This window comes from Phyllobates terribilis, unplaced genomic scaffold, assembly GCF_046119375.1.
Source record: "Phyllobates terribilis strain yellow unplaced genomic scaffold, ASM4611937v1 Scaffold_1__5_contigs__length_1240528914, whole genome shotgun sequence".
NCBI lineage: Eukaryota > Metazoa > Chordata > Amphibia > Anura > Dendrobatidae > Phyllobates > Phyllobates terribilis.
Window position 1 is genome coordinate 364,720,882 of NW_027362761.1, and position 19,173 is coordinate 364,740,054.

General features: G+C 42.8%; 1 protein-coding gene across 4 annotated transcripts in view; it reads right to left on the reverse strand.

Moving 5' to 3' along the window:
* Positions 1 to 19,173, reverse strand: part of CUX2 (cut like homeobox 2) — a 642,716-nt gene that overhangs the window by 105,356 nt on the left and 518,187 nt on the right. For 3 of the 4 annotated variants that reach the window (XM_073676344.1, XM_073676343.1, XM_073676346.1), the window contains 4 exons: positions 18,531 to 18,607; positions 15,935 to 16,001; positions 1,911 to 1,959; positions 526 to 642 (listed from right to left, as the gene is read on the reverse strand). In XM_073676344.1, coding sequence (XP_073532445.1) covers positions 526 to 642; positions 1,911 to 1,959; positions 15,935 to 16,001; positions 18,531 to 18,607 — 310 coding nt within the window. The remainder of the gene's footprint in view (positions 1 to 525; positions 643 to 1,910; positions 1,960 to 15,934; positions 16,002 to 18,530; positions 18,608 to 19,173) is intronic. The other variant, XM_073676345.1, reaches the window with a different exon arrangement.

Consider the following 19,173-nt stretch of genomic DNA (forward strand, 5'->3'; position numbering starts at 1 on the left):
CGGGAACCCAGGAGAATTGGTAACCTGAATTTCCATTTGTGGCTTTCACAGTTAAATTAAATTCCCAAAAACCATTACAACTGGGTGGTTAGGCTGGCCATACACATGTAATATGTCACCGGAGTCCAACAGAACTATGCATGCTTCTGGGCATGTAAAAAATCGGTAGGAAATCAGCAGCAAATACCTGGGGAGCAGTGTGTAGACATACAGAAGAAATGTACAAAGGAAGAATTACTAAAATTATTTTACACATCTTTGCATCTGCCATATATCCAACACCCTCTGAAATAACTGAGTGTCAATGTACTGTATGTATAACCTTTGTCCATCCCTATTAGAAAAGGTAGACTGCCATGAAGATAATTCCCACTCTTTGTGCTGCTTGTATGAGCGAGTGTCTGGACGCCTTATAGGATCCGTTTGGAATCTATATAAAGTGGAGAACAATCCAGTCCATCCATGATGTTTGTAGGGCTGTACGTACAGATATTAGGTATTAGACCTCCCCAAATAAAAACTCACGGAAGAATTTAGACCAGTAGATCCTTGTGAAGAACAACGGGTCAGTCTAATGGAATTATTTACAGATGATAACTGCTCCCTGAGACTCTCAACCTCCCTCTGAGCAGCTTCTGCTCTCTGCAAAAGACAGGGAAAATAGATAACAGCCATCAACACAAGTCAGACTTTTGGAGATAATAAAAATGTTAAATTATGTCACACAGGAGAACATCCTTGTGTGATGTGCCTTGATTCTATCAAACAATGGTTTAGATCCTAATCCGTTCTAAAACAACACAAATTTGTAAGAATATGTACTCGGTCAATTTGGGGTATCTGAGATGGTAAATGTCCCACTTCTCCTTTCACTAGTCCACCAGAAATATCATTGCCACTGATCTTAAGAGAAAGAAAGCTGAATGTTCCAATAAGTAGGAAATGCCCTGGAAATGACCAACAGAGAAGGCATACTACTCCGTAACAAGGGCAAGATGAAATAGACGGGCAGACACTAGGCAGAGAGATACTCCCAGTATTCGTCTAGGACAGCATTGCATGTGTAGCTTTGGTAAAGCTGGAAATAAGAACATTGGTACTGCTTTTACACTAACGATGAGGAGCATCACACTACACTACTCTTAAAAGGTTTGCATGAAACCAGAACATTTTTTTTATGTATTTTACTATAAACTATCAGGTTTTCATGTTTTACTCATTTATCCAATTGCATGTGTCAGCTCAGCTCATACACTTGTTCCTTTACAGAATAGATATTGCTAATAATAAAATTATATGCTTAATTATGAAAAACTGTTCGGATATATTCACTCACAGGAGATTTGTTAAAGAAACTTCTTTGCCATTTGTTTGAATGGGGTAAAGAAGGTCATATGCTTGCTGCAGAAGCAACCACATTCAGATGAAACTAAGGACAATACGTATAATACCATGACACATGCCTAATAGTGATGGGCCAGCGTGCTCAGCACTGCTCGATACTCGATCGAGAATCGGGGTGCTCAATTAAGTAGTAAGCAGTGCTGATTATCACGTGGGGCTCAAGTGATCGGATCCCCGAGAGAGAGAGACTGAACACTAGGGTTCTGAAAAGCCACATGTGAATGGAGCAGATGTCGATCATGTGCAGTGCCGCTCCATTTATTCTTATGGAAGTGCCGACCAGCTGAGCTATGCTCTATCTCCACCGGTCCCATTAAGAATGAATGGAGCAACAGTGTGTATGATCGACCACCGCTCCATTCCCAGTATCGGTGCAGGACCCAGCGATTGGGAAGTTATCCCCTATCTTGTAGATAAGGGATAACTTTTAAACTTGAGAATATTCCTTTAATGCCACATGAGATATACAAATTGATTGAAAACAATAATGTTAGCAGAGTACTTACCAGATGAGCTTTTTCAAGATTGGTCATTATCATGCCCACTTCATCAGCCCTGAATAAAGGTTAACATATATATAATTATATACACCATACCGTCAGCTTGTTAAGGCTAGGAAATTCTATAAAAATAAGTTTGATATGACAACACAAACCACCAGAATAACATTATGCCAATTTCTGGGTTGACCAAAAGACAAACCGGAAAAGATAAAATTAGCTATATATTAATTCACAAAGTATTTCCTGTTTTTTTTTCAAGGCATTTTCATTGGTGTTTCTTATCCAGTTGTTACTTTAAAGTCTACAGAAATGCTGTAAATTCTGTATATACAGTATTTGGAGTTTTTATACTGTTTTCAGGGTTGGTCTAGATAGAGGGTTTTTTTTCCTGGCATTTTTTCCATAGGTGTTGCAGTTGCGGTAGGTCACAAGTTACAATGCGATATCATAGGAAATCTTTACGTGCAATGTGGCAATGTGACACTGCAGTGTCAACATCACTATGTAGCCCTAGTCTTAGGCTTGAGCTACTTGGTGACTTTGGCCACGACCCACGCCATGCAGCCAAGGATCGCTATGTGCTGCTGCTACATCGTAGCATAATGCAGGTGAATAGGGTCGCACTGCGAGCTCTAGAGTACAGCAAGTCGCAATAGATCCAATTTTTTGAGACATGCCTTTCGTGCTCGTGAAACTCTAGGGGTCACAATGTGACCCCACTCACCTGTATTACACTACACTGTAAAATGGGCCCAGAGATCCTGCAGGACAACTGGGCCAGTATTGCAGTCAGGGATGTGGAGTCAGTAAGCCAAACCTCTGACTCCTCAATTTCCCTGACTTCCGACTTCACAGCCCTGCCTCACTACTGAGCGTGTACATAAAGTTTTTTATAATTAATTAAAATGCATACATCAACAGCCATAAAATGTTAAATCTCCAAATTACAATCAAGGTAAGGTAAGGTGCAAAGTGTTAAAGAGGCCATTGCCTCACCCCAATATGAGATCCCCTGTGGTATCCGTAGGTCCAGCCCAAAGCTGCAGTATGTACTATAGAGTAGTGTGCATAAATGCTACGTCCCATACGTTAAATAGATCCTACTTACCACTAGGTATAATGGGGGAGTATATGGGGGACAGCAATGAATGGTATCCCGGCACAGATGAGGCCCCGACGCGCGTTTTGCCGCTGGAGCGCTGGCTTTCTCTTGAGACCTTACCTTACCTTGATTGTAATTTGGAGATTTAACATTTTATGACTGTTGATGTATGCATTTTAATGAATTATAAATAAAAATCTTTTTTATGCCATATATACTCGTCACTCCTCTAGTTCTTTTCATGTTTATTCGAGTAGGCACTTGGGTGATAGGCACGGTATGTTGACTGGTGTCCTGATAACCTGATCCGAGATATGAAGGCCAATTTTTGCTTACTAATCTATTTGTGTACATAAAGTGCAGCACAGATTCATCTCAACTAAAAGCCAAGATCGTCAGATCAGGAATAAAACAGACATTTATAGGAGATTTCATAACTTTCCCAAACTCTTATGAAAAAATTTACAGCACATCCTGCATTGAACCACTGTACCCAATTTATTATATATTTTAGGAGTCGGTCCATTTTATACCGACTCCACCAAAATGGACACCGACTCCACAGTCCTGATAATCAGCACTAAAGATTGACCTTTTTTTTCAAAAGGATGCAGACTCGATTATACATTTTTTTTTAACAGCCAGCAGGAAATACGTTATCAGGCGTATTGGCCATCTGCAGAATGCAGTAATCCAAGATCATACTCCATCAAATTGAAGGGCTATACCTTTTTGATAGGATCAAATGGAAGATTTCTATGTATGAGCAGTTACAGCAGATTAAATCAGAAAAAAGCCAATAATTAAACCTAATCATGAACCTGTGAAATGAGTTCTGCTTACAGTTCTCACAGCAGTGGAGTAATAGACAATAATACTTTACGCCTTGGCAGCCAGACGTTAAATTGTGACAACCTATATGGCTCATATTGCGCACATGAATTTCTCTCAATCACCATCAAAGAGAGAATTATTTACAACACATCTAGGTAAGGGAGGTCTATCAAATTATCAAAGAACATCTGCTTTGGTATAATAAGATTAAGCGTTCTCCCACTGTTGCATAATATGAAGAGGAAATGTGTTGCCGTGTGTTAGTAAGACTGGCAAACCACACCAGCAGCTGTGAGATTTGGCAAGCCTGCACTACTGGACGGAGCCAAACGGGCGCAAAAGACGTTCCAAACTCATAAAAATGGATGGCACCACACCAATTAAAATAACAACCAGCAAATGTACATTTAATGAAGTCAAGACGTTATTTTAATAAAAATTCACTGCTTTCGTCTTCCCAAAGCAGCAGCTGCTCCTGTGTGTTGTATACAAGGGCACAGTGTTCAGGACGCCTGCCGTTCACAGCTTTTACTAACGCTTTAGGAATTGTCTGGGATATCCATTAGATAGAAGTCATGCTCACAGGGTTACAGGGCCTCAGCTCGTGTCCTCTACGGTAAACAGGCATTTTATTTGGCGACTCTCTGTTTAGAGTATTGGATGTTTTACAGCTCAAATATTAGCTGATGACAAACAGTGCCAGGTGCACATGAACCAAAGTCATTGTTATATAAGCCCCGGATGTGCCACTGAGCATGTATGTTCTGATTAGCCATGTCTGCTTCTCTGTTAAGGAATCGGCACTGTATTCAGTTGAATATGGCTACCATCATGTGTCAAAGGGGAGCCAAAATTAACTGTATTCAAATTTTAAATCCTCTGGACCTTCACTAGCTATTTCTTGAGAATGATTGATGGAATAATTTAGGGGTTTCAAACTAAAATGGGGTATCGGGCCACTTTGAAAAATACCATTAAGATGTGGGGCGCACTGCTTAATTTAGGCTGTAGCTCCATAACACTACATAGGTGGTTTGGTCAAAATTTGCTCTGTGTATCTGCTACATCGCAGTGTCATACAAGTAAATGGTGTCACATCGGCATCCACCGCTGGTTCCTAGAGACTCCAGCGATGAACCAGTGGTGGATGCAGAGTTCATCTTGCCGCCTCACACAGTATTACCTCCATTTCTGGACTACTGATCTCTAAGGATACTGTGTCCTTTCTATTTCCGTCTATTTTCTCCCTGAGTAGTCTGTACACTGATGAAGGTCTTGAGGACCAAAAAGTCAGCCTGTTTTGTACTATTATTGAACTGCCATTAAAAATCACTAATATTCATTTTTGTTCGAGTGCCAAGTGTTTTGCTATTCATATGGCTTTGGATCCTACTTGGGCACTGTGTTCCAGTAGTGCTACAGTTTTTGTTTAATATATATACATAAACACACGGGTATAAACATAGGTTGTTTGCTGGAAGTTTGCTCTGTATAAACATATATATATATATAAACATTTCCAGACCGTTATGTCCTTGAGATATTTTACAGTTAATTAGTATTTGCTGTAGTTTCATACCAAATCATTGCTCATCATCAGCTATTTTGGCCTCGAGAGGCCGGCCATAAAAGCTGATGCTTTTACAAAACTAAGTCTGATATTGTCTCTGTATCATCAGAAATAAGCAACTGTTATGTGACCTTGCAGTTCGAGATTCTGCCAGCAAAATTAGGTAATCAGCTCAGCACTGCAATATCTATAGTCCCACAATCTGACAGTTACCTAATGCAAGCTGACTGGATCATTAGCAGGCAAGATGATATATCAGAACGGAGCTGGCTAGTGTCAGCGCCAGTTTGTGTTCTTTTGACCACTGGCGATCCAAGCTTATGCAAGAGGTGATCCAGACAATTGCTAAATCCAAATTACAGTACCTCATTGAATTTTCCCATTCCTCCTTAGAGAACATGCACACATCTTTTTCAAGCTGATTCCACCTGAAATCTGCAAAAACGTTAAAAAAAGCAAAAAAGAATGAACATAAGCACAGTAATGTTAAAACAACTTGCTGTGCATATGTTCCATCATTTGAAAGTTCTTTTAAACACTTCAGGCTTCGATAGCTGTGAAGCTGCTAAAAGAGGTGACCTGTCCACTCTTCTGGTCACTTCCACTTTAAAGCTGCCACAAAAAAAACGCCTGCAGCAAAGCCATCGCAAAGGACATCCAATGAATCATCAGAAAAGACACTTCAGGAAAATCACAGACAGCATTTTCCTGAAGTGTCTTCTGCTTGCTTCAAAAACGATGCAGGTACACCAGCGTCTAAAGGTATGGCGCATATACCCATATTTAGGAAACTTTTTCAGAGTTCATGTTGTATTTGTTTTTGTATTAGCAGTTTTACTCTACAGTGTGTAAAGACCCACTGGATTCTTGTGCATATGCTAAGAAATCATCCATTCAGCAGTTTTAAAGGTGTTGTCCAGTCTTCTGATAAAATTCTGCAGTGACTCTATATGACTGTAAGTTTCTGAATCTTTACACTGTGTGGTGCGCGCACGTGTCAGGATTCCTTGGTATTGCTGGCGAGAGAGGGCGGTCACCTGCCGTCAAGTAGACGCATTGCATACTTGCAGTCACAAGACTGCCTGCTCTCACCGGTATTACCGGTGAATCCCAACAGTGTGAGCACCACACGCTGTAAAGATTCAGAAGTCTGTAGTCACATAGAGAAGACCAGACAACCCCTTTAATATTCTAAATTCGTATTCTGGTAATGTATAACAATACTCAAGGGCCAATCTATCAAACATTATTAGGACTAATGTGGATGCAGCTGACCCTTGCTCCGGCCTCTTCTCACAGTAGAACAGACTGAATCATTCGCTATGTCAGAATTCCATTCAGATACAAACAGCTGCCAGGTTCCTGAACACGGAGACCCGGGACACCAGCCAATTCCTCCTTGCAGTCTGATCTTACAGGATTCCCCACTTCAAAGCCCAGGGTTTGTTTTTTCGGAAGAGAGTACTGTCCACTTATCTCTTTGTTAACATTTTACACTTGAAATTGAGAGTGTGATTAACATCAATGAAATTTATTCAACTAGTATAATGAAAGGCCCAACTCAGATGAACAGTTATGATTGATATGGCGTAACATTGTCACTTATATAGAATAGCAGAACATAAGAAAATTCAGAAGATGATGAAATACAAAAATGGCCGGTGCTATAAACATTTACAGTTGAACTTGCAAATTTACATTCTTCAGGCAGGATTTGTAAAATAGAGGATATAAATTAGATAAAGGAGGCGCTGGTAGGCTGTTCACTTGCAGTAGCTGCGAATTTATAGACAGAGAACCACTATGTGTCCTTGGATAAGTGCAATAGAGAGTTATGGTTTAAATTCCCGCTAAAAGTAGTGAGGCGGACTCAGGTTCCGTAGGTAAAAGAAAGGTTAATTTTTATTTAAAGTCATAAAAGGTTTTTGGTTAAGAATTTCTTTGTAAAACAAGGTTTAAGAATACAAATGAATAAACAATTAAAATGTAAAAATGAAGGAGTAGGTCATTCACAGGAAATGATCGTTTGGAGGTGAGGTGTGGGTAGAGGCGGCTTGTTTTGTTCAGAGGTGGAGGACCTGTAAGGAGAGAGAATAGGTTACTTAGGCCTATTTAAGGGATAGTGGTCTATGATGATAGTCATAGAAAAGGGGGGGGGGTGTTTTAGGTACCTGATTCGCTGGTTGATAAGTGGTTTATTGTGGATACAGTGCGCTATCCAAGAGTTCCTGTAGTAGGCTCTGTAATGTAATGCAGGGGTTAATATATCAAATGGTGGCACTTGTTAGAGGATCCAGTATATAGTAGGGCAAGTACCTGCAGGGACTGGTAGTAAGGTGCTTATTGGAAACCAATCTTAGAATGCTTGGTTTGAGGGTGGCGAGCTTCTTAGTTCGAGGCTGTTGGTTCCTTTTTAGGGAGTAAGAGAGTAAAGCATGTAAGGATCAGATAGAATGATAAGGTAGGTTTCTAGGGTTTAATAAGGTGCATTACCTATTGATGTTCTTAGGTGGAGACTGGTTAGGCTGGTGCTGAGGTACTTGGTTCCTTTGTTTGCAGAAGTGTCCAGGAGTGTCCTGGATAGTCCTCAGGTGGACCTGCTGGCTAAAGGTACAGGGTTCGTCTCTAGGTTAAGGTCAAGTGGGTTGTTAATGGTCAGGTAGGTCATTTTTGTGGTCAGTAAGGAGCTGATACTGCTCCGTGTATAGCACGGTTGGGCTTAAGGTGGCGGTACCTGGTATGGCCCAGGGAGGCAGTACAGGGTCTGTGCTTTTGCTCTTGATGTTCAGTCTGGAGCTTCGTTAGGCTCTGTATAGAGTGAGGGTGAGGGTGGGTTCTGGCAGCGGTGCCTGGTGCGATGGTCCAGGGGGGCGGCGCAGAGCCCAGGTAGTACTCACAGTTCTGGAGAGGCAAGCGTATGTAGTGAGGGTGACAGGTGGGTTCTGGCAGCGGTGCCTGGTGTGATGGTCCAGGGAGGCGGCGCAGAACCCAGGTAGTACTCACAGTTCTGGAGAGGCAAGCGTTTTGGTGCTGAGGGCCGGAGCTCAAGAGTTATTCACAGCCTAAGAAGCGGGCGGGTTGTTTCAGGGGCCGGAGCGAGAGCGGAGTCCCGGCCGGTGACTGCCGCTACCTCGCGTAGTTCCGGGTTAGAGAAGTTTTTCGCGGTTCTCGCAGAGAGCGCGCGAGGACCTGTGTGACGTGGCGGCACGTGACACACACGTGGTACGGAAGCTGTTTAGCGCTAACTGGGCTTGGATTAGGGACACTTTCCAACGCGTTTCAAAAGCATCTGCTTTCTTCTTCAGGGATCTGGAACAACCCGCCCGCTTCTTAGGCTGTGAGTAACTCTTGAGCTCCGGCCCTCAGCAGCAGCACGTTTGCCTCTCCAGAACTGTGAGTACTACCTGGGTTCTGCGCCGCCTCCCTGGACCATCACACCAGGCACCGCTGCCAGAACCCACCTGTCACCCTCACTACATACGCTTGCCTCTCCAGAACTGTGAGTACTACCTGGGCTCTGCGCCGCCCCCCTGGACTATCGCACCAGGCACCGCTGCCAGAACCCACCCTCACCCTGACTCTATACGGAGCCTAACGAAGCTCCAGACTGAACATCAAGAGCAAAAGCACAGACCCTGTACTGCCTCCCTGGGCCACTGCCAGGTACCGCCAACTTAAGCCCAACAGTGCTATACACGGAGCAGTATCAGCTCCTTACTGACCACAAAAACGACGTACCTGACCACTAACAACCCACTTGACCATAACCTAGAGACGAACCCTGTACCTTTAGCCAGCAGGTCCACCTGAGGACTATCCATGACACTCCTGGACACTTCTGCAAACAAAGGAACCAAGTACCTCAGCACCAGCCTAACCAGTCTCCACCTAAGAACATCAATAGGTAATGCACCTTATTAAACTCTAGAAATCTACCTTATCATTCTATCTGATCCTTACATGCTTTACTCTCTTACTCCCTAAAAAGTAACCAACAGCCTCGAACTAAGAAGCTCGCCACCCTCAAACCAAGCATTCTAAGATTGGTTTCCAATAAGCACCTTACTACCAGTCCCTGCAGGTACTTGCCCTACTATATACTGGATCCTCTAATAAGTGCCACCTTTTGATATATTAACCCCTGCATTACATTACAGAGCCTACTACAGGAACTCTTGGATAGCGCACTGTATCCACAATAAACCACTTATCAACCAGCGAATCAGGTACCTAAAACACCCCCACCCCCCCTTTTCTATGACTACCATCATAGACCACTATCCCTTAAATAGGCCTAAGTAACCTATTCTCTCTCCTTACAGGTCCTCCACCTCTGAACAAAACAAGCCACCTCTACCCACACCTCACCTCCAAACGATCATTTCCTGTGAATGACCTACTCCTTCATTTTTAAATTTTAATTGTTTATTCATTTGTATTCCTAAACCTTGTTTTACAAAGAAATTCTTAACCAAAAACCTTTTATGACTTTAAATAAAAATTAACCTTTCTTTTACCTACGGAACCTGAGTCCGCCTCACTACTTTTAGTGCGAATTTAAACCATAACTCAGGATTTGTAAAATGTGTATATAATGTGTGCCATTTTTATAATACACTATCTGTTAATTTAAAAATATTGGACAGGTAACATTATTTTTTACCTCATTCCTTAAACATTTTCAGTGATAAGACAAAATTTTCTGTAGGGATTGCGTTAAATGAGAAAAATCTAATCAGAAAATACTGATGAAGAATTTGCATTAATATGGTAAGTTGTGAATCTATGTATAGGGGCGCTAGGTCTTTTAATCACTTCATGACCGGAGCATTTTCCGTTTCTGCGTTTCCGTTTTTGCGTTTCCGTTTTTTGCTCCCCTTCTTCCCAGAGTCTTAACTTTTTTATTTTTTGATTAACATGGCCGTGTAAGGGTTTATTTTTTAAGGACAAGTTGTAGTTTTGAACAACATCATTAGTTTTACCATATCGTGTGCTGGAAAATGGGAGAAAAATTCCAAGTGCGGTGAAATTGCAAAAAAAGTGCAATTCCACAGTTGTTTTTTTCTTGTTTTTTTTTAACCACGTTCACTGAATGCTAAAACTGACCTGCCATTATGATTCTCCAGGTCATTTTGAGTTCGTAGATACCAAACATGTATAGGTTATTTTTTAAGTGGTGAAAAAAAATCCAAAGTTCGCATAGCGCCTCCATTTTTTGGGGATCTGGGGCTGGGTGATGGCTTAATTTTTGCGCACTGAGCATTTTTATTGATACCATTTTGGGGTAGATCCGTGTTGATCTCCCGTTATTGCATTTTATTGCAATGTTGCGGTGACCAAAAAAACATAATTCTGGCGTTTTGAATTTTTTTCTCGTTACGCCGTTTATCAATCGGATTAATTCTTGAATCTCTATATTCTGAGAGCTATAACTTTTTTATTTCTCTGCTGACGGAGCTGTATGGTGGCTTGTTTTTTTTGCAGGATAAGATGACGTTTTCAGCGATGCCACTCTATTTACATTCAACTTTTTGATTGCGTTTTATTCCACTTTTATTTGGCAGTATGATGAAAAAGCATAGTTTTTTGCCACTTTTTTTTTCTGGAGTTCACTTAAGGGGTTAAATAGTGTGACAGTTTTACAGGTCGGGTCATTATGGAAGCGGCGATACCAAATATTTGTTGTTGTTTTTTTTTACATAAAATATACTTATTTATTGGTTTAATATTTTTACTTTTTATTTTTACTTTTTTACTTTGTTCCTCTATGGGACTTTAACTTTTATTAGTCTGATAGCTGATAAAATGTATAGCAATGCACCAGCATTGCAATGCATTATACCTGTCAGTACAGCACTGACAGAAGCCTCTTAGACTGTGTTCTCATCATGGTCTAACAGGCTTGCCGTAGCTGGCTGACCTGGAGATCATCATGACGACATCTGGTTACCATGGCAATGATCAGGCCCTCGGGGAATGAAGTCGTGGGGGTGCCGATCTGAAGGTCTCTCCCAGCCTTCTAAATACTGAGATAGCTATCAACCGCGGCATTTAGGGCGTTAGATTGTCCGGGATGGTGTGGGCACCGCTCCTGGCAGTGTCAGCTGTAGCTCAACTATAACTTAACAATGAATATTCACTACAATCCACTCCCATGGTTTGCAATGAATATTCATGCTCTTTAATGGTGGGCACATGAGACCGCAGAGCTGCAGCAGGAGCTATTAAGGAGAGTGAATGGTCACTGGTCCCCATGCACACAGTCCCTGCGTGGGGAGCAGTGACTATTCCGACATAGCATCTCACTGTGTGAGGGCGCATAGCAGTGACGTGTCATGTATACCAGGTAGAGGGACGAGGGGTGCCAGGCATACCAGGATGAGGGATAAGGGGTGCCATGCATACCAGGATAAGGGATGAGAGGTGCCATACAAACCAGGAAGAGGGATGAGGGGTGCCATACATACCAGGAAGAGGGATGAAAGGTGCCATGCATATCAGGATGAGGGATAAGGGGTGCCATGCATACCAGGATGAGGGGTGCCATACATACCAGGAAGAGGGTTGAAGGGTGCCATACATACCAGGATGAGAGATGAAGGGTGCCATACATACCAGGAAGAGGGATGAGGGGTGCCATACATATCAGGATGAGGGATGAAGGGTGCCATACATACCAGGAAGAGGGATAAAGGGGCCATGCATACCAAGATGAGGGATAAGGGGTGCAATACATACCAAGAAGAGGGATGAAGGGTGCCATACATACCAGGATAAGGGATGAAGGGTGCCATACATATCAGAAAGAGGGATGAGGGGGGCCATGCATACCAGGATGAGAGATGAGGGCTGCCATGCATACCAGGAAAAGGGATGAAGGATGCCATACATACCAGGGTGAGGGATGAAGGGTGCCATATATACCAGGAAGTGGGATGAGGGGGGCCATGCATACCAGGAAGAGGGATGAAGGGTGCCATGCATACTAAGATGAAGGATGAGGGGGGCTATGCATACCAGGAAAAGGGATGAAGGGTGCCATGCATACCAAGATGAAGGGGGCCATGCATACCGGGATGAGATCAGTGTCGGCAGCAGAGCAGGACACAGCACTGGAGCAGAGAGGAGGTGAGTATAATTATTTATTTCTTTGTGTACAGCGTGATGGGGATCAGAGGGTGCCAAACATACCAGGATGGAGAGGTGCCAAGCATACCAGGAAGAGGAATGAGGGGTGTCATACATACCAGGTAGAGGGATGAGGGTTGCCATGCATACCAGGAAGAAGGATGAGGGGTGCCATACATACCAGGATGAGGGATGAGGGGTGCCATACATACCAGGATGAGGGATGAGGGGTGCCATGCATATCAGGATGAGGGATAAGGGGTGCCATGCATACCAGGATGAGGGGTGCCCTACATACCAGGAAGAGGGATGAAGGGTGCCATACATACCAGGAAGAGGGATGTGGGGGCCATGCATACCAGGATGAGGGATAAGGGGTGCCATACATACCAAGAAGAGGGATGAAGGGTGCCATACATACCAAGAAGAGGGATGAAGGGTGCCATACATACCAGGATGAGGGATGAAGGGTGCCATACATATCAGAAAGAGGGATGAGGGGGGCCATGCATACCAGGAAGAGAGATGAGGGCTGCCATGCATACCAGGAAGAGGGATGAGGGGGGGCATGCATACCAGGATGAGGGATGAGGGGTGCCATACATACCAGGAAGAGTGAAGAAGTATGCCATACATACCAGGGTGAGGAATGAATGGTGCCATAAATACCAGGAATAGGGATGAGGGGGGCCATGCATACCAGGAAGAGGGATGAAGGGTGCCATGCATACCAAGATGAAGGGGGTCATGCATACCGGGATGAGGGGGACCATGCATACCGGGATGAGGGGTGGCATGCATTCCAGGATGAGGGGTGCCATGTATTCCAGGATGAGGGGTGCCATGCATACCAGGATGAGGGGGACATGAATACTTGGATGAGGGGTGCCATGTAGTATAGGATGAGGGGTGCCATGCATACCAGGATGGAGATCAGGGGGTGCCATGCATACCAGGATGGGAGATTGGGGTGCCATGCATACCAGGATGAGGGATTGGGGTGCCATGCATACCAGGATGGGGATGAGGGGTGCAATGCATACCAGGATGGGGATGAGGGGTGCCATGCATATCAGGATGGGGATGAGGACCACATATAACAGGAAGGAGGGGGTATATTAACAGAATTGGGTGACATTACCCCTATAACGGTGTCAGCAGCAGACCCCTCCCCCTTAACAGTGCATCATGACCACATTTTTTGCTTACATTTTTTTTCTGTTTTCCTCCTCTAAAACCTAGGTGCATCTTATGGTCTGGTGCATCTTATAGTCGGAAAAAGGCGGCATGTACAGTTGTGCTCAAAAGTTTACATACCACTCTGGAGAGATCTCAAGCGCGCAGCTCATGCTAGACAGCCCAGGAATTTAAAGGAACTGGGGGCTTTTTGCCAAGAAGAATGGGCAGCTTTACCATCTCAGAAATTAAAGAACCTCATCCACAACTACCACAAAAGACTTCAAGCTGTCATTGATGTTAGAGGGGGCAATACACGGTATTAAGAAATGGGGTAAGTAAACTTTTGATCGGGGTAATTTGGATGTTTTTGGTTGTCATTAAGATTTAAAAAGAGAAAACACAGTAGTTTGACAATAAATGGTTTCACCCATCCAATAACCATGAGTGGAGAAAAAGTTTTTTGGTTATCATTCATAATCTCTGAAGCAAGGCCAAGAAAGGAAAAATTCTGCCTGGGTATGTCAACTTTTGAGCACAACTGTAATATATATATATATATATATATATATATATATATATATATATATATATATATATATATATACACACACACACACACACAGGGTGGGCCACTTATATGGATACATCTAAATTAAATGGGAATGGCTGGTGATATCAATTTTCTGTTAGTGGCACATTAGTATATGGGAGGGGAAAAACTTTTCCAGATGGGCGGTGACCATGGCGGCCATTTTGGATCCAACTTTATTTTTTGAATGGGAAGAGGGTCATTTGACACATTAAACTTATTGAGAATTTCATAAGAAAAACAATGGTGTGCTTGGTTTTAACGTAACTTTATTCTTTCATGAGTTTTTTACAGGTTTATGACCACTTAGAAAATGTGTTCAAAGTGCTGCCCATTGTGTTGGATTGTCAATGCAACCCTCTTCTCCCACTCTTGACACACTGATAGCAACACCACAGAAGAAATGCTAGCACAGGCTTCCAGTATCCGTTGTTTCAGATGCTGCACATCTCGTATCTTGATGGTATGGTGTTTTATATATGTATATATGATATATATATATATATATATATATATATATATATATATATATATATATATATATATATATAAAATTATAAAAAAATATTTTTGGTGTTTCTGGAGCTCAATCATATTCTTTGCTTAAATGAGCCCATAAAAAGTATGTACATTTATGAATGAGGGCATTTTACTTTTTTCTTTACTGTTTTGATTTATTTAATTATTGTAATATTATGTGATGGATAATTGTCTCAATTCACACATCCGATATTCTTCCTGAGGTATGTAATCTGTGAATGCAAATGTCTCTGCAGCTAGAAGTTAAAAAATACCACCAAACATTCGAATTGCTTTGACTTCTCATTTACTAATATATAGCCAGTTTCTGTGTTTGTGGGGGATTTTGTTTTTAAGGAGGCAAGTCATACTTTATGTCAAGATGTAAAGCGCAGAATATTATCTATTGCTAGGGCGTAAGCGAGAAACTGGTAGAATCTTAAAGGGATTGTCCAATGAACAAAGTAATTTTTTTTTAATACATCCAATTGTGGAACTTATTTTTATTCTAAGATCTATTGATTAAAATGTACTTTGTTAGCGGGACAAACCCTTTAAATGTCACAGCTAAGTTCTGTGAAACTAAAGCTAAAACATGACTTTAGTACATTTTTATTATTTTAAAAGGTTCTTCTTGTCAGTCATAGACAGAGCTTTGAGGTTTTTTGGAAGTAAATTTAGCATGAATGCAAAATATTCATATGCGTGTTTTTACAGTGGCACACTAAGGCCATGTACAAATGTGGTAAATATGTGGCAGATTTTAATACTGATTCCACACAATGAAGATAGAGTACAATATATCTGAATGACAGCCATATTATAATACATTCCTCCACGCTGGCCAGCGTCACAAGGCACAATTAAGAGTTCTAGCATCATTATCATTTGTAGCGACTTGAAAAAATGCCAAGTGAGCGCAGTCTGCCTCTTCGTAGGGCAGTCCCATATAGTGTCCTGGAATTAGGTCACTTTACTCCCTCATCTACCAGCCCCTTTTTGACACTTACATCATTCAAAAGTGAAAGATGTGGCCTGTTGTACATGAAATTCTACAGGTAAACAAGGAGCTTGTATCTTGCAGACAAATACAATCCAGAACTTACTTAGACGCCGTCTCCTTATCATATTGACACCGCAGGTCAAGGAGCTCCCTCTGTGTTGTCTTCAGTGCTGCAGAACAAAATAAAACAGAAGCATTTGGTGAAACTGTCTGTGATTCTATTTCACAAAGAGATTAATAACCAGGTCAAATAACAAAAGTCTATTTCAAGAGCCATCAGGATGCAAGACGACAGCTCATTCATTTCAGCTTTTGTCACATCTGTCTTCTCCATTCTCCCTTTGCATTTTAAAGAAGACAAAAAGCTTATTTTCTGCAAACAATCCCAGTAGTGAAGACTGAATTCTGGCGGGAGGACGTATACTGGGGTCTACCACATTCAGGGATAAGTAACTACAGGTTCCCCATGATTACCTATGTCCCATGGTGCTCTACGGATTAATTTTGGACCATGGAAGAGCCATGGGTGTTGTCAGTTTATTAGACTGCTGACTGCTATCCCAGTTATTTTAATAGGAGGAATTTGTGCAAGTAGTGGTGTAACCTGAATCTCATGGGCCTCAATGCAAAATCTCCAACAGGGCCCACCAACTATAAGGGATCTTTAATATAATTGGCCATTTCGTATAAGCCAAGGAGACCTTTTGGAACCCATTGGCTCCAGGGCCATGTTGTGACTTCAACCAATGCATCCACTATATTTATTCCACTTGCAGCATGCTTTCAAATGGCATTTCCCATATAATAGGCCTTGTGGGAATGAGATCACTAGGCAATAAAACTCTATATACCGTATTTTTCGGACTATAAGACGCACTTTTTTCCTCCAAAATTTTGGAGGAAAGTGGGGGGTGCATCTTATAGTCCGAATACTATCTCCCTGTATATACTGTGGCTCTGCGTGGTAGGAGGTCTGGGGGAGCAGCAGCGGTGGATCAGCGGGGCACAGGAGGCAGTAGCCGACTGCTGCAGCCTGCGCTGTGCCCGCTACTAAAGAAAATGAATATTCCCTGCTCCCCACGCCCATGGGGCGTCCCTGCCATGCGCCCTCACACAGTGTGAGAGCGCGCACACTGTACCGCAGCGCGGCTCCTGCTGCGCTCTGCGGTCTGTGTGCCCACTATTAAAGCTCATGAATATTCCCTACAACCCACTCCCATGGGTTGTAGTGAATATCCATGGTCATTAATAGAAGGCACACTGACCGCAAAGCGGCAGCAGGAGCCGCGCTGCGGTACAGTGTGTGCGCTCTCACACTGTGTGAGGGCGCATGGCAGGGACGCCATGTGCGGCTCACACAGTGAGAGTGTCAGCAGCAGAGCAGGACAGCGCTGGAGGAGAAAGGAGGTGAGTATGATTGTTTATTTTTTTGTGGGCAGCAGGACGGGGGCTCAAGCGGTGCCAAGCATACCAGGATGGGGGCTCAAGGGGTGCCAAGCATACCAGGATGGGGGCTCAAGGTGTGCCATGCATACCAGGATGGGGGCTCAAGGGGTGCCAAGCGTACCAGGATGGAGGCTCAAGGGGTGCCATGAATACCAGGATGGGGGATAAAGGGGTGCCAAGCATACCAGGATGGGGGCTCAAAGGGTGCCATGCATACCATGATGGGGTATCAAGGGATGCCATGCATACCAGGATGGGGGAATCAAGGGGTGCCATGCATACCAGGATGGGGATGAGGGGGGCCATACATACCAGGATGTGTGATCAAGGGGTGCCATACATACCAGGATGGGGGATCAAGGGGTGCCATACATACCAGAATGGGGGATCAAGGGGTGCCTTGCATTTCAGGGTGGGGGATCAAGGGGTGCCATGCATACCAGGATGGGGGATCAAGAGGTGCCATGCATACCAGGATGGGTGATCAAGGGGTGCCATGAAAACTAGGATGGGGATCAGGGGGTGCCATGCATACCAGGATGGTAGGTCAAGCGGGTGCCATGAATACCAGGATGGGGGATCAAGGGGTGCCATGCATTCCAGGATGGAGATGAGGGCCACGTATACCAAGATGGGATGGGGGCCACATATACCAGGTAGGAGGGGGACATACATACCAGGATGGAGGATATTAAGAGAATTGGGGGACATTACCCCAATACCAGTGTCAGCAGCAGACTCCCTCCCCTATAACAGGGCATCATGACCACATTTTTTGCTTAAAATTTTTTTTTCCTATTTTCCTCCTCTAAAACCTAAGTGTGTCTTATGGTCCGGTGCGTCTTACAGTCCAAAAAATACGGTATGTGCCACTAAATTATAAGCTTAAATATAAATTGTTTATTATTTCTCATAAATCAAACGCATTTCAGCCCTTCAGACAAGCTTTTCTTAACAATTGGGAATTGTTGGCCAACACTCATCCTATATTGTATGACCATGGTGTAGATAAGGAAGAATTCACTGTAGAAATGGGAGAGCCAGGATTTCTTTACTATATGCAACAATAGCAGAAATATGCGGAGATGAAATACTATTCAATAAGACCTACTTTTTCAAGAAGAGACTTCACAAAAAAATGGAACTTTAACACTCACATTGTACTTCTACTTTATGGACATGTACACCTGGCAATACTAACAATTTTGGTCACAACAGTGTTTAGGCATGAAGCCGAGTATGTTTCTACTAACCTGAATGAAGAACCTTGATCTTCTCCTCCGCCTCACCAAGTCTGACAGCTAAAGTAATCTGTGCTTCCTGCAATCCTCTGAAGGTAAAAAGACATATCAAGTATCATTACTACAACACCAAGAAATCAAGAAAGTTATCGGAAACTCATAAGACTTAAATGTTAAATAAAATTTAACTTTGGGAGTGTTTGGGGGTTAATTGTGAGAGGTCTTCCCTTCCCATTGTGTTGGAGTGTCATCAGACCAGATGTCTAATAGCAGGGCTGGCACTCTGATGGTACAGCTCCTTGTGCATGCACACTGTAACAGAGGGGTCACCAATGTAGTACTTTAAAGTTTTTTAGCATTTTTTCAATTGAGAAGTGGCACAGATTTCTGCTGTCCTATTACTGGTACATGTAAGCACACCTTTAGCTATGGTGGTTTTTTTCTGAAAAATGACTAATTACAACTGTTGATCACAGAGTTTTACCCCTAGTTTGTTGGCAATGATTTGCAGATGACACAAATTTGTGCAATAGGGTTCACATTCCTGGAGGTGTCTTTAATATGGAAAAATATTTAGCTTTCCGTTTTAAATAGTCAAAAAAGGGAAACTTAAGTTCAATGCTTCCAAATGTAAAACAAAGACTGTTAAGATTTT